This window comes from Tupaia chinensis, unplaced genomic scaffold, assembly GCF_000334495.1.
Source record: "Tupaia chinensis unplaced genomic scaffold, TupChi_1.0 Scaffold000542_1, whole genome shotgun sequence".
In the NCBI taxonomy this organism is placed as follows: Eukaryota; Metazoa; Chordata; class Mammalia; order Scandentia; family Tupaiidae; genus Tupaia; species Tupaia belangeri.
The window spans coordinates 3,944,256-3,958,121 of NW_006160055.1; the positions used below are offsets into that span (position 1 = coordinate 3,944,256).

General features: G+C 35.6%; 1 protein-coding gene across 2 annotated transcripts in view; it reads left to right on the forward strand.

Annotated features, from left to right (window-relative positions):
• ABCA12 (ATP binding cassette subfamily A member 12) overlaps positions 1-13,866 on the forward strand; it is a 217,443-nt gene that overhangs the window by 91,136 nt on the left and 112,441 nt on the right. For both annotated transcript variants that reach the window (XM_006157460.1, XM_006157461.1), the window contains exons 6-8: positions 845-1,030; positions 3,815-3,993; positions 9,856-9,968. In XM_006157460.1, the coding sequence (XP_006157522.1) occupies positions 845-1,030; positions 3,815-3,993; positions 9,856-9,968 (478 nt within the window). The remainder of the gene's footprint in view (positions 1-844; positions 1,031-3,814; positions 3,994-9,855; positions 9,969-13,866) is intronic.

The following is a 13,866-nucleotide window of genomic DNA, read 5'->3' on the forward strand; positions in this document are numbered from 1 at the left end:
GCTTGAAATTCATGCCAGGTGCATGTATGTGCATGCTCACAATCCTGAGAGGAGAATGAAAGAGAAGGGATTGAAGATTGCAGTATAGTCATTCCCCTTGGGGGGGGGGTGTGTGTGTGTGATTTCTCACTTTCTATCTCTCTGTCTTTCTCTGTCTCTTCAGTGAGCACATGAGCCCTATAGCAAAAATCGCTGAAGATAAAATAAATAAATATGATTTCTAATTATTGTTTTTACCAATTATATGTACTTTTACATATTTTCATATGTAAAAGCACATATATACATATATATATATATATATGTTTTTCTTTATTCTTTCTAAACATAAAACAAAGAGAAGAACTGCTTTGCCCATGAAATGTAGTCCATGTTTACCCACTTGCATAGATAAGGTGGTTAGCCCTAAGACTAGACCTCGAAGCTCTTTTTCTTGGAAATCTCCCAAAGAGCATGACCAATTTCCCATGAAGGGTCATGGAGTTAGGACACCTGAGATTCTGCCACTCAATGCCCAGGAAAGTTGAATAAGATTTGTATGCTTAAAGATTTTTGTCAGGAAAGACCTGGTTTGTTTAGGTTTTATGGTCAGAGACAAGAAATGAGTCCAGTTAAATTAGTCATACATAAATCTTTGAAATCATAATGATGACAAGAACTTAACAGATTCTCTTCAATTCCTCATGGGTAAGCGTTTAATGTATTTGATTATTTTAGTAGTTGTTACAATACAGGACCTTAAAATGGCTACCATAAAGACAGGTCAATTTCTTTGAAGACTAGAATATTTTAACACCTACATTTATTAACATAATTGTCCCATTCCTCTTGCACATGTTTTTAGCTATTAAAGCAAAATTCAACTTCAGAAGACATACGAAGAGAATTATGTGAGGACTACCCAGGATATACTGAGAATTATGCCTTCTCTTGGACCAGTCTAGGAAAAAATGTTTTTAATAAATTTTGCCTTTCCAACATGACCCTTTTAGAGTCTTCTCTCCAAGAACTACAAAAACAGTTCTCTCAGGTAAGTTTAAATCCTTTAGACCAATAAAGGTCTCAAAAACAATAGAGGTATTGTTTCCATTCTTGGATCCATGAAGTGATTCATCTTGAGTCAAAAAGAAGAGAGTCCACATGAGCTGCAAAATACTGCCTAGAATATTTGCTTACCTTTGCAGGTACTTGTTACATAGATATTTAAACACATCATTTACTCTTTTTTTTTTTTTTTTTAATTGCCGGAGGATGCGTGCTTTCATCAGAGAGAGAGAGAGAAGGAGAAAGCAACCCCCAATAGTGTGGTCACACTGCAATTCTTTCTTCATTTCTCTATCGTGTTGGGATTTGGGGCATACATGCTCGTGTGTCCAGCATATTTTTCAAGCTGCTCAGGTTGGGATTTGAAATGCAGTCAGCCATGTGAGATCTCCCTTATCTGTTGAGCCACCAGGCCTGCCCCCACAGTGTTTAATCTGAAATAATATCCATTTATCATTTAAATGTGCAACATTGAAATGATTTCAATGTTGAGCCAAAAATATTGCATTATGGTTAATACAGACACACCCATGCAGATGAAATATCACTTTGATCTATGGTGAATGAAGATCAACTGTTTTCTGAGATATTTAAATGAGATTACACAAAATGTGATTCAAGTTTAATAACTTAACACTATTAAAGCTATATAACTATCAAAATTTGGAAGTTTTTTCACTGTCCTCAAATCTAACTGGAAAAGTGAAAGTTGATGAAATAATGTATTCTTCTCCTCAAAATACTATACATTAGAAACAGTATCTTCTATTTATAGCACACCACTTACCAGAAGCCACATGCCAACCACAGTTCTGGTCCCTAGCCCAGCTGGCCTGAAAACATGCAGGGCACATTGCAAGCGTTCGGGATTCTGGTGGGTTGGAGGACTGGAGGAAGGAGATTGTGACATGACCGGAGCCTTGCAGAGGATGCTTCTCTTTTTCTTTCCTGTGTGTGCATGAATTAAAAACAAGAAAGAAAAAAGAAATATTCCACTATGAAGTGCTAATGTCCCTTTGCATAGGCTAATCTTCAATGACAATAGTAAAATAAGACACTAATAATCTGCATTTAATGAAATCTCCCAAACAACGAAAAATCACAAAATGTTTTTAAAATTCTCTTGAAATTTTATGGACAAGAATAAATTAAACAGGTTCACTTTTAATATTCTCCCCTTGATTCTCTGAATTTTATTGAAAATAATTTCATAAAGTACAGAATGCTTAAATTACCCCGTATTAATTTGAATATGTGAAATGAACTGGATTAGAGATGCTATTATACTAACTTCAGTCCACTACAAAACACTTAGAATTCTTCCCTAACAAATGTGGTAGTCAGGTAGAGTAGAATGTGTGTTCAGAAACACATTGTTCAAAATCATGTACTCAGCATGAAAGAACTTGAATTGGGAGAGATCAAAAGCTTAACTTTACTAGGATGAATTACCTTATTAAGAACATTGATTTGGATGGAAATATAATAAAAAAAATTATAGAGCAGCCCATGGGTTGGTGAAGGTGGCTGGATTTCTCATGGCTGGCAGCAAGTTTTGAGTCCCAGACTAGTGGTTTGAAAAAAAAAAAAACTAACCTGCCAGCCTGGTATGTGTGTGTGTGTGTGTGTGTGTGTGTGTGTGTGTGTCTAAAATCCCAAAAGGAGGGAGAAACAGAGAAGTGATTACAAAGTGATCATTCTCCATTGATGTTGCTTTTTCATTTTCCTTCTCTCCTCTCTCTTTGTCCTTCTGCAGTGTGCTATCATACCCTCTGGAAAAATTTTTAAAAAAGAAAAAGAAAATACCTCTGGAAGTCCTGGGTAGATCCTATAATACAGAGCAAGAATCAAAGTCATGGTTTTTATTTGTCTGTTTAATTATAGTACAGGATGCGATTATTACATAGATTCACACACTAGACATCATATTTTATAATTAATATTCCTGGCATTGCAACAGAACTCTGGAAATACTTTATTGCTTCAAGTGTGCATAATTGTAATAGTTAACATTTTCATATTATATATATATGAATATATATTGTGAATGCATCTATATTCTGTCTCTGTCTCTCTACCTGTATGCTAGCTTTAAGGACTCTACCCAAATAACCTAAGTTCTAGTGATGGGTATGGGAAAGCTACATCTGTAACTTTTAAGCCAGGTCTGAAGGAAAAAGAAAAATATTACTCAGAAGCTAATTTTATTTTAGGAAATTTTTCTTTTCAAATAAACAATTTAAAATTTGTTTACATAAAAACTGCTCTGTTAATCAAACTTTATGCCAATTTCTGGAGCTATAAGAAAAAAATCCAATTATGTTTAAGATTAGGAATGGTTGTGGTTTTTCCAAGATGACTTCAAACTCAGTGAAGATCTGCAAGAATCGTTAATATGAACATCTATTTTTTGGGGGGGTGGGGGAGAGGTTTTTGCTATAGGGTATGTGCGCTCGCCAGAAAGACAGAGAGAGACAGAGAGACAGAAAGCAAGAATTCACCACCCAGGGGGAATAGTCACATCACAATCCCTTCTCCTCCATTCTCCTCTCGGGATTTTGGGCACGCACACACACACCCGGCATGAGTTTAAGCCACTGGTCCAGGACTCAAACCATGGTAGAATACATGGGAATCCAGCAACATGACCATTATGCCAACTGCTGGTCCCATGAACACCTATGTTTTTGATGCTTTTAAAAACTATGAAGCATATGATTACACATGTTAAAATCTCATTTCCCTCTCTTCATGTCCTTATCTTTTGAAGGTATCAAGAGACCCCAACAATCAGAAGGTAGTATTTCAGGAAATGGTGAAAGTGCTGTCCTTCTTCTCACAAGTGCAGGAGCAGACAGCTGTGTGGCAGCTTCTCTCCAGTTTTTCAAGTGTGCTTCAGAACGACACATCAATAACCAATTTGTTTGATGTTCTTCGAAAGGCGAACAGGTAAGAAAACGTAAGAATGCAGTGAAATGTATCCATTCACAAAGGTTTGGGTTTTCTTTGTTTTTGTTTTCCACTGGTAACTTGTAAGGATCACTTTTGGGTAGAGAATTTAAACACAGAGCCAATGATCCTTCAGCACCTTATTGCAGAGTTTAACAATGAAGGTGAGTGTATTCATTCAGCAAAGAAGAAAAACACTGCGGTTATCAGAGCTACCAGAGTGTCCATGAGGACATAGGGAGAGACCTTAATCCTAACTGCTGTGTTGTCACTCTGTGTCCCAGAATGATAATTCAGAGTGACAATTCCATGAATGAGGTAACAGAACCAAAAGTAGGTTGGGCTGGTGACTGACTCATTCAGGGACAACCTCAGCTCTGCACATCTAGCATTTAAGCTACCTGGATAAGACATCTTGTTGGTTTTCAGTTGGTGCCATCCAATAAAAAACAACCCTGCTAATTGGAATGTGGTACTGTGACTCCAGTGGGGTTGGCTTCCCTCACGTACAGCCAACGCAAGACAGATCTAAGTTTGCATATTGGGTTGGAAATCCGGTATGGATTTGGAGTTCATATGTCACAAAGATTTAAAATATTTCTGTAGAAGAAACTCCTTTAAAGGCTGCTTTTCTCATAAAATTGGTCTAAGCCTGGTTAGCATTTACAGTTTAATGGACAGTACTTAGGTTTTGACTGTCCTCTCTAGCTAATTTGGAAATCTGCATGAAAAGAAAACAGCTACTACATCAACAGCTATCAATTATTAAGTGCCTATTATATGCCAGACACTTTACTGGGCAGATTATATGTATCATCACATTGAATTTTACAACAAACTTTATTTTATAAATGGGGTAACAGAGGTTTACAAAAATTCCGTATTTGCTCATCATGAAGCTAAGAAGATTTGAATCTGTGTCTCTTAACTCCTGAACTAAGGCTGCCTCTCTAATGTGTTAATAATCGATGTATTTTATTTTAAATGTTCAAAGTCTCAGAGAGATTGTTCTCACTTTAGAATGCTCTCAAGAGCTTATATCAGTCCAAAATTCTATTTCAAAACTCTTGTGTTGGTATATTAATCTTATTTGAGTCTTATAAGTATATTGGGACCAGCAGTTAGTGTAATGGCTATGTCGCTGAACTCTCATGTAGTTGACCACAGTTCAAGTCCTGGATCTGGTGGCTTAAACTCATGCCAGGTGTGTGTGCATGTGTGCCCAAGATCCCAAGAGGAGAATGGAGGAGAGGGGATTGCGGTGTGGCCATCACCCCTCGGGGCTGCTTTCTCGCTTTCTATCTCTCTGTCTCTCTCTGTCTTTCTAGCAAGCACACACGCCCTATAGAAAAAAACTCTAAATAAATAAATAAAGTTTATTGAGTCACAACAAAATTAATAAGTCTCATTGTTATCATGCTGGCAAGATAATTTATCCATGCTGTGTAGATATTGTATGATTCTATTCACAAGAAGTTCTAGAATTGTATAAATTAATCGATAATGCTAGAAATCAGATCAGTGGAGGGGCCAGCAGGTGGTGTGGTCACTAAGGCGCAGGACTCCTACATGACTGACCACAGTTCGAGTTCTGGACTTGGTAGCTTGAAAATTGCACCAGGCACATGTATATGTGTGCCCAAAATCCTGAAAGGAGAATGGAGGAGAAGGGATGGCAGTGTGGTCATTCTCCTGGGGGAGAGGGGCGAAGGGAGTGATTTTTCATTTTCTCTCTATTTGTCTTCAGCAAGTACATGAGCCCTATGGCAAAATCCTAAAAAACAAAGAAAGAAATCAGATCACTGGATTCTGGGGTAACTGTTAATTGGCATGATGGTTACATGAGTGTATATATTTATCAAAACTCTGAACTATATACCTAAAATAGGTGCATCTTATTACATGTGAATTATACGTCAATCAAATTTGATTAAAAAACAAAAACTGCATAAAATAATTTTCAGCAGAAGAGAGAAAAGTCCAAAAAATATTTCGGGCATCATTTTAGTGGAGTATTATGTAGAAAAGATATTAGGACTATTTTAATTTTCCTAAAATTAAAAATAAAATTATTATATATTTTGGTATCATGTAATAGAATATGCTGTCAAATAATGATTACAAATGAAAAACAGTCTACATAATAATGAAAACAGCTTATGAAGAAGTAGCTTCTGAAGGGAACAAAGAGATATGTTTTCTTAACCTTCGTAAGTTCTTAGTTGAGACACTCTGCTGAAAACAAGTCAAATTACCAAGTAAAAAGCATATAATATTTTCATGTGACTATGATACAGGAGTAGTCTCAGTTGAGAAGGAACCCTCTCATAGCAGTGACTTGGTGTCTTAAGATTATATACTATCTCCAACAAAGCATAATTGATCAATTTTTAATGACAAGACAAAGGACCAATAGTTCCGGGTTCTACTGGTGGAAAAACTGAGAGACAGTTGTAAAGTTTGCTTCCCAATTCCTCTGGTCCCTCTTGGTCCTTCCTGAGCTGATAAGTTGGTTTTGTTTTTTGTTTTATTTTCGTCGTTGTTTTTGTTTTTGTTTTAAGAGAGATGTATGCGCTTGCCGGAGAGACACAGGGATAGAAAGTGAGAAATCACCCCCAGGAGGATGGCCACTCTGTAATCTCTTCTTCTCCATTCTCCTCTTAAGATTTTGGGCACACATGCACATGCACCTGGTATGAGGTTTAAGCCACCAGGTCCAGGACTCGAACCATGGTTGACTACGTGGGAGTCCAGTGATGTAGCCATGCGATCTGCTGGTCACACCTGAGCTGATAAGTAAGCTTTGTCCACAGGGAAGGATTTATGCCCTGCACTCAAGTAGATGGGAAAGGAGAGAAAGTTCCCCTTCATTCTAACCTTCAGTTCAACAATCCTCAGTACTTTAAGGAGACGTATTTTGATTTCTTTCACTTCAAGTTATTGTAAACAAATGGCATTTGCCTTTTAGAACCTTCATATTTTATTGTCATAAGAACACCTAAAGAATGATCCTTTTAACAAAATTTTAACGTGTTAGCTATAGCTGTAATGTTACACAACAGATCTCTAGAGCTTATTCATCTGGCTGAACTGAAACCTTATGCCTACTTATGAACAACTCCCCACTTCCTTCTCTCTTCAGCCCTTGGAAATCACTATTCCACTCTTTGATTCTATTAATTTGACTATTTTAGATACCTCACATAAGTGGAATTTTGTAGCATTTGTCTTTCTATGTCTAGCTTATTGCACTTAGCATAATATCTGCATGTTATTCTTATTGTTGCGTATCACAGAATCTCCTCCTTTTTAAAGGCTGAATAATACTCCATTGTGTATATAGAAGGGAATTCAAAAAGTTCTTGGAAAATGGAATTAAAGTATAAATTTATTTTGATGCAAAAAATTTTTAAATCTATGCATAAGATGCTTTTTCTATGAATGTTTTCAAGACCTTCCCCTATATTACATTTTAAAATCCATTCATCTGTTTATGGACATGTAGGTTGTTTTCATATCTTGGCTATTGGAGGGCTACTGGAGTGCTAATTTTTCATCAAGATCCTGATTTTAGTTCTTTTGTTCTTTTGGCTAACACTTCAGAAGTGGAATTGCTAGGTCATATGGTAGTTCTATTTTTGATTTTTTGAGGAATTGCCATACTGTTTTTCACAGCAGCTACATTTTGTATTCCTGCCAACTGTATGCAAGGGTTCTAATATCTTCATATCCTTGCCAATATTTGTTGTCTTTTGTTCATTCATTAATATCCATCTTGTAAGGTGTGAACTGATATCTCCTTGTGGTTTTGATTATTAGTGACAATGAGTATTTTTTCATATAACTGTTGGCTATTCGTAAGTCTTTAGAAAAACATCTATTCTTGTACTTAGCCCATTTTAAAAAATTATTTTATTTAACTTTATTTATTCATTCATTTATTTATTTCAATTTGATCAGAGAGGGAGAGAGAGAGAGACCGGGAGAGAGAGAAAGCAAGTTGCCAGATCTGGGAATTGAACCGCAGTTGACCATGTAGGAGTCCAACATCCTTAACCTGCCGGCCCCATTCTTAGCTCATTTTTAAATCGAGTCCTTTTTTTAAAAATCAAGAATAAAGCTCTTTACATAGTTTGGAATTTAACCCTTTACCAGATGTATGATTTACAAATATTCATTCACATTATGTAGGTTGTCTTCTCAATAGAATGGCATTTGACTTTTACTTAATCTGAATAACTCTATTTCAGTGGTCATGAATCACTGCCAGTTTATATATTTGATCTTTCTAATGTAATAGCTCTTAGTTATTCCAGTTTTTGAACACTTAGAACATGCTAGAATGTCTAAGGAACTGAATTTTAAAGTTTGTTTAATGTTAATTCATTTTCACTTTAAAAATGAAAATATATAAAATACACACATATCTATACACATAGCTTTGTGTTACACAAAATATTACCTAGGAAGTCACTCAAAATTTATCTGTCTAAATAGCTTTCATTTAGATCAAGGAGGTTAAAATTAAAATGATCTTAATCTAAATTTTCAATTTTCCAAAAGCATTATAGAACATCATAAAAGCATACACATAGGCTTTATCTGTTGCTTACTAAGTTCTCAGCTTACTTGGATATTTGAGAGAGAAAACTATTAGTTAATTTGTACTGCATTTAACTTCATAATGGCAAATTGTTCACAAAAGCTTTTTGCTATAGTCACTACTCAAGTTAATTGAAACGCTGACTCACCCTTGATTTTTGGTATGAATCACAATACTTGAAATTTAGACACACTTACACAATAGCAACATTTTTTTTTAAATGTACTAATGACTGTAAGAGGATAAATACGCATTTGTTAGGTAACTCATTTTTGTTTTAAATATAGAATAAAGTCAAGCATATGCAAACTGGCTGATTGTTCATCTCCAGTGTAGACCGAGCATCTTATTGATAACATAAAAATCACAGGAAGACAGTACCAGTTAGTGTGGATATTAATTTCGAGCAACATCTGGTATCTAGCTTATGGCCACTAAGAGGACAGAGTATGATTTTTAATTAGGGCAGGCTCCATTTTTTCCCCAAAAACATTACTTTTTTTTTTTAGGTGTATAAATATATATATAAATACACACATACACACACATGTAGATTTAAAAATATATATATATATATATATATATTAGTGTGGATATTAATTTCGAGCAACATCTGGTATCTAGCTTATGGCCACTAAGAGGACAGAGTATGATTTTTAATTAGGGCAGGCTCCATTTTTTCCCCAAAAACATTACTTTTTTTTTTTAGGTGTATAAATATATATATAAATACACACATACACACACATGTAGATTTAAAAATATATATATATATATATATATACTTAAATAACAAAATGTAGATTTAGCAATATATATATATATATATATATAATTGCTTAAATAATAATTACTTTTGAAATAGGATATTTAGCCTGGCCTTAATTTTTAATAACAATAATTTCTAATATTACATTTTTCATTTAATTAGGAAAAAAAAAGGATATCCTTTCACTGATCTTTCCTCCCCTAACCACTTAACAGAAAAAAAAAATTTAAAAGATCTAAACATTACTGTATTACATTAAGGCCTGAGAATCCCAGACCCCTAAAGTGCTCTGTCTCTGGTTCAAGAATAGTTGGTTGGGATTTTGCACATGAACAGAAAAACAAGTAATTAAATTACAAAAACAACATCTGTCTTTTATGTTGTAAGAATAATTTTCTATACAGTAGCCATTTTCTCCTTGAATAACCTTTTGTTTCTGTCTGCAAACCTTGAAACACAGTCTGGTTTAATTGGTTTTTTCACTCGTTAGAGCGCTGCTGGTTATACAGAAGGTTTACCCACGTGTTGCAACTAACGAAGGTTTCAGAACACTCCAGAAGACTGTTAAACATCTGCTGTACACTCTGGACTCCCCAGTTCAAGGTATTATATTTCCATCTTATTGTATTAAATTCAGTGTCACAAAGCCCATTAGAAATATGAAGCTGAGTGCAACCAAAGCAATCATGTATAGGTGATATTCCTAGTGGAGACACACTACAAATAAACCTGGAACTCTAGTTATCGCAGTGTAGAGAAAGACAGAAAGTGGCTGGAGAGAGATGGTGACTTTCTAGGGTTTTTATTTAGGTGAAAATAATCTCTCTCAGTTTATAAAGTTATATTTACACTTGGTATGGAAAATAAATATCAGGCAGTAAGCCTCAACAGATAGATTTCTACCACAACTTTTCAGAACAAAGGCCTAAACTGAATTGCAGTATTGTTGCCCTCATTCTCAAACTTAATTTTTTAAAATAATTATTTGTTTAATTTTATTTATTCATTCATTTATTTTAATTTGACCAGAGAGAGAGATACACACAGAGAGAGATGGAAAGTGAGAAAGCAAGCCACCAGGTCCGGTACTCGAACTGCCATGTGGGAGTGTCCAAGCACCTTAACCACCACGCCACCTGCTGGTCCCCTCAAACTTGATTTTTTAATCAGGAGGCATCTTCCATTGGTAAAACATATCTTCAGCCAATCATATTGACAATACTTGATGGACATAAGAGAATGAAAAAATCCGTATAAATTCACTATCACCCCTAGTAAGACAATGTATAGGATGTTGCTAATGAGTTAGAAAATATCATGTTTGCATATACAGAATAGCATTATCTACCACATACAAGGAAATTCACAGAGAGCTAACCATAGACACATACAAAGGTTTAGAGATGTAAGAGATAAATTCCTACTTTCCAAGTAAAATGTATGGTTAACATTTACCTCTCCTGAATTAATTTAGTGTGCTTTCTCAACTGAGCTTGTCAGGTTTTAAGTATATAAACTTTATCTTTGGATTACAAAGAAGCATCCTGAGAGTAGCAGGTCAAAAGTCAATTGTTCATTAGAGTCTGTTTTTTCAGGTTTCTTTATTTCTTGCATGAAAGACAGATACAGTAAGACAGGCACCCACAACAGGATCTTCACACTGCAATCTATCTCTGGTTTTAGCTGGCCCAGGTAATGCGTACTCACACGCATACCTAGCTTACGTGGGGGAGTCCTGGGGTCACATTCCAGGACCCATCCAGTTCCAATTTCTTTACTGCTGTGTCACTGCTTGACCCTCATTAGATAGTCTTGAAATACCATTTTTCACACAAAAAGATTTGTGAAGACTTTGAAGAATTCTCACCTGAGGGTCGAACATACCCTTGGAATGGGTATCCATTTCTATTAGTCTTGAGCATTTTTAATAACTACATTACGGAATTAATGGGTGGTTTACAAGATTGATTAATGTTCTGTTTAATGGTTTGATGTACATTTTTTTTTACTATTTTTTTTAAAGCTCAGGCCAAAAACCAGATTGTACACTAACACATACTAATTATTTTCTTTACTTTAAAAATATTTGCATTTTAAAGACTTGATAACTTTGCATTCCTCTTTACCAATCTTTTCCTTTATACCTTACAATTAGTATAAAGTGATAAAGTTAAAACTTCCTTTCATAAAAGACAAAAGTTCATCTGTGCCTTAGAAGCCAGAGAAGAAAGCAACACTTCTTATTAAGTAGGCAGCAAAACGCTTTCTGGTGACCAATATAACTTCTTCGTTTTTAGTATTTAACAATAGCACTGTCTTATGTCCATGAATATGTGATTGACTTGGTGAGTATTAAAATATGTCACTGCATGGTCAATATGACAAGGCAGTCCATTGGGGAAACCTATTTTTACCTGTAAAATTCAAAGTGCTTAACTTTTTGTTTTAAAATCGTATGCATTTATGATTTCATCCGGCTGGAAAGCATTGCAGCAGAATATCAATCCCTAAAAGCCCCTACCTGCTTGAAAAGAAATTTCATAGTCTTTAAGAAATCCTTCTAGAACTTTCTGGGAATCCGTTAGGGAATTCTAACTTGTCATCAAAGGCAGAACCAGTGACTCTAGTTCATCAGTGCAGGAAACTCTGGCCCCAAACACAGATACCTGCTGCATTGCCCAGGTCACCCATGCTTGGTCTTCATGTTTTTTAGCAGGATTTTTAAATTTAACATTTAAATGCTTCCTCCCCTGGTTTTATACTTAGTTAAGCTGGAGTGGGATAATATCTCCTGGCAGAGTTACTTGAGACCTCTCTAGTGTATGATAGGGTTAAGATAGCTTGGTAGATGTCATAGCACTCTTTCAAATAAGAAAAATAATAAGTAGTATTTATTGTGTCAGTGCTAAGTGGTTCTCTTAAATTCCTTTATCATCAAAATAACTCTGTGATCTACAGTTATTACTCCATTTCACAAACTGAGAAATTGAATCATTTGGAAACTGGGCACTTTGTCTATGTTATAAATCCAACAACTGGCCAAACTGAGATGGCAATCTGCAACTGTCTACCCCCAAAGCCAGGACCCTTGAGCTCCTACACAAGTGACCTTTCTCACATTTTCTCTCTGGGCCCAGTCTATCCTTGTTTCCAGGTTGCCTTACTGGGACATACAAATAAGTACTTGTTGACCTCAGAAATGTTCTTGCCTTGAGCCACTCATTTACCTCGGGTCATTGCATGACCCTGTTTTCTAAATATGTTTTTTCACAGCCATCCCTTATTCCTCTCCAAACTCTGGTTTCTACTCACCTCTCTACCACAGATCTGTCTTTAATCCAACCTGAATTATGAACACATTATATTTCTTCAGGAGCCTCTTCAGAAACCATGAAAATAACGCTATCCCATTGAGCACATGCAAACTCTAGCAAATAAGGAAAGAAGAAAAAAATATGCACGCTAATAAACGCTTGGGAAGTTTCTCCTTACTTCCTGTTTTAAGGGATCTCTCTTTGAACTCTGCCCCAGTTAGGATCTCTGCTACACAGTTATAAGGGCTGATAGTTCCATTTATAAATACTGAGTTTGGAGAGCATAGGTCACTTTGTGATTCATTGAAAATTGTTTTTTTGCAGAGTAGTAAATTATGTGAACTTTCATTTTAAAGTAGAAAGCAACCCTTAGTAATGAAAAGAGGTTATCTGTGCACTAGATTTCTTTCTGTGTCTGAGAACCGTTTTCAAACATGTCTAATCCTACAAATAATAAAAGAAGGTAGAAATCTCTCCTTTTAAAGATCAGTAATAGGGACCAGCAGTTAGCGTAATGGCTATGTTGCTGGACTCCCACGTAGTCCACCGTGGTTCAAGTCCTGGACCTGGTGGCTTAAACTCACATCGGGCGTATGTGCGTGCATGCCCAAGATCCCGACAGGAGAATGGAAGAGAAGGGATTGTGGCGTGGCCTCTTGCTTTCTGTCTCTCTGTCTCTCTCTGTCTGTCTGGCTATGTCTGCACCCTAGAGCAAAACCTCTCCAAAAAAATAAAAAAAGAAAGAAAAAGATCTGTAACATTTTCTACTTCATTAAGCCAGTTTAGTACAGTATTTCCTCCAAGATGTTTTATAGTCTTTAGTGGCCAGAAGGAAAAGTTCCTATTTAACTTCTGGGTCGAGTCCATCATTGATAGCATAAAGTTAATTTTCTATTAGTTACTTATTTACATAGCTCCGTAACCAAGCAAACATATGACAATTAACTCATTCAATACCACACAGGAGTGCAACATGAGAGATTTGATTTTGGAGAATACTTTTATATACTTAATGTTGCAGAAATATAAATCTCGATGGTTTTCTACCCTTGATTATTCTATATACATGGATGCTAATCAGGAATAGGTACTTCTATTATCAACTAGGTTTATTTATTTTAAAGATTTATTTTTATTTAACTTTATTTTAATTTGATCAGAGAGGGACAGAATGAAAGAGAGGGGCA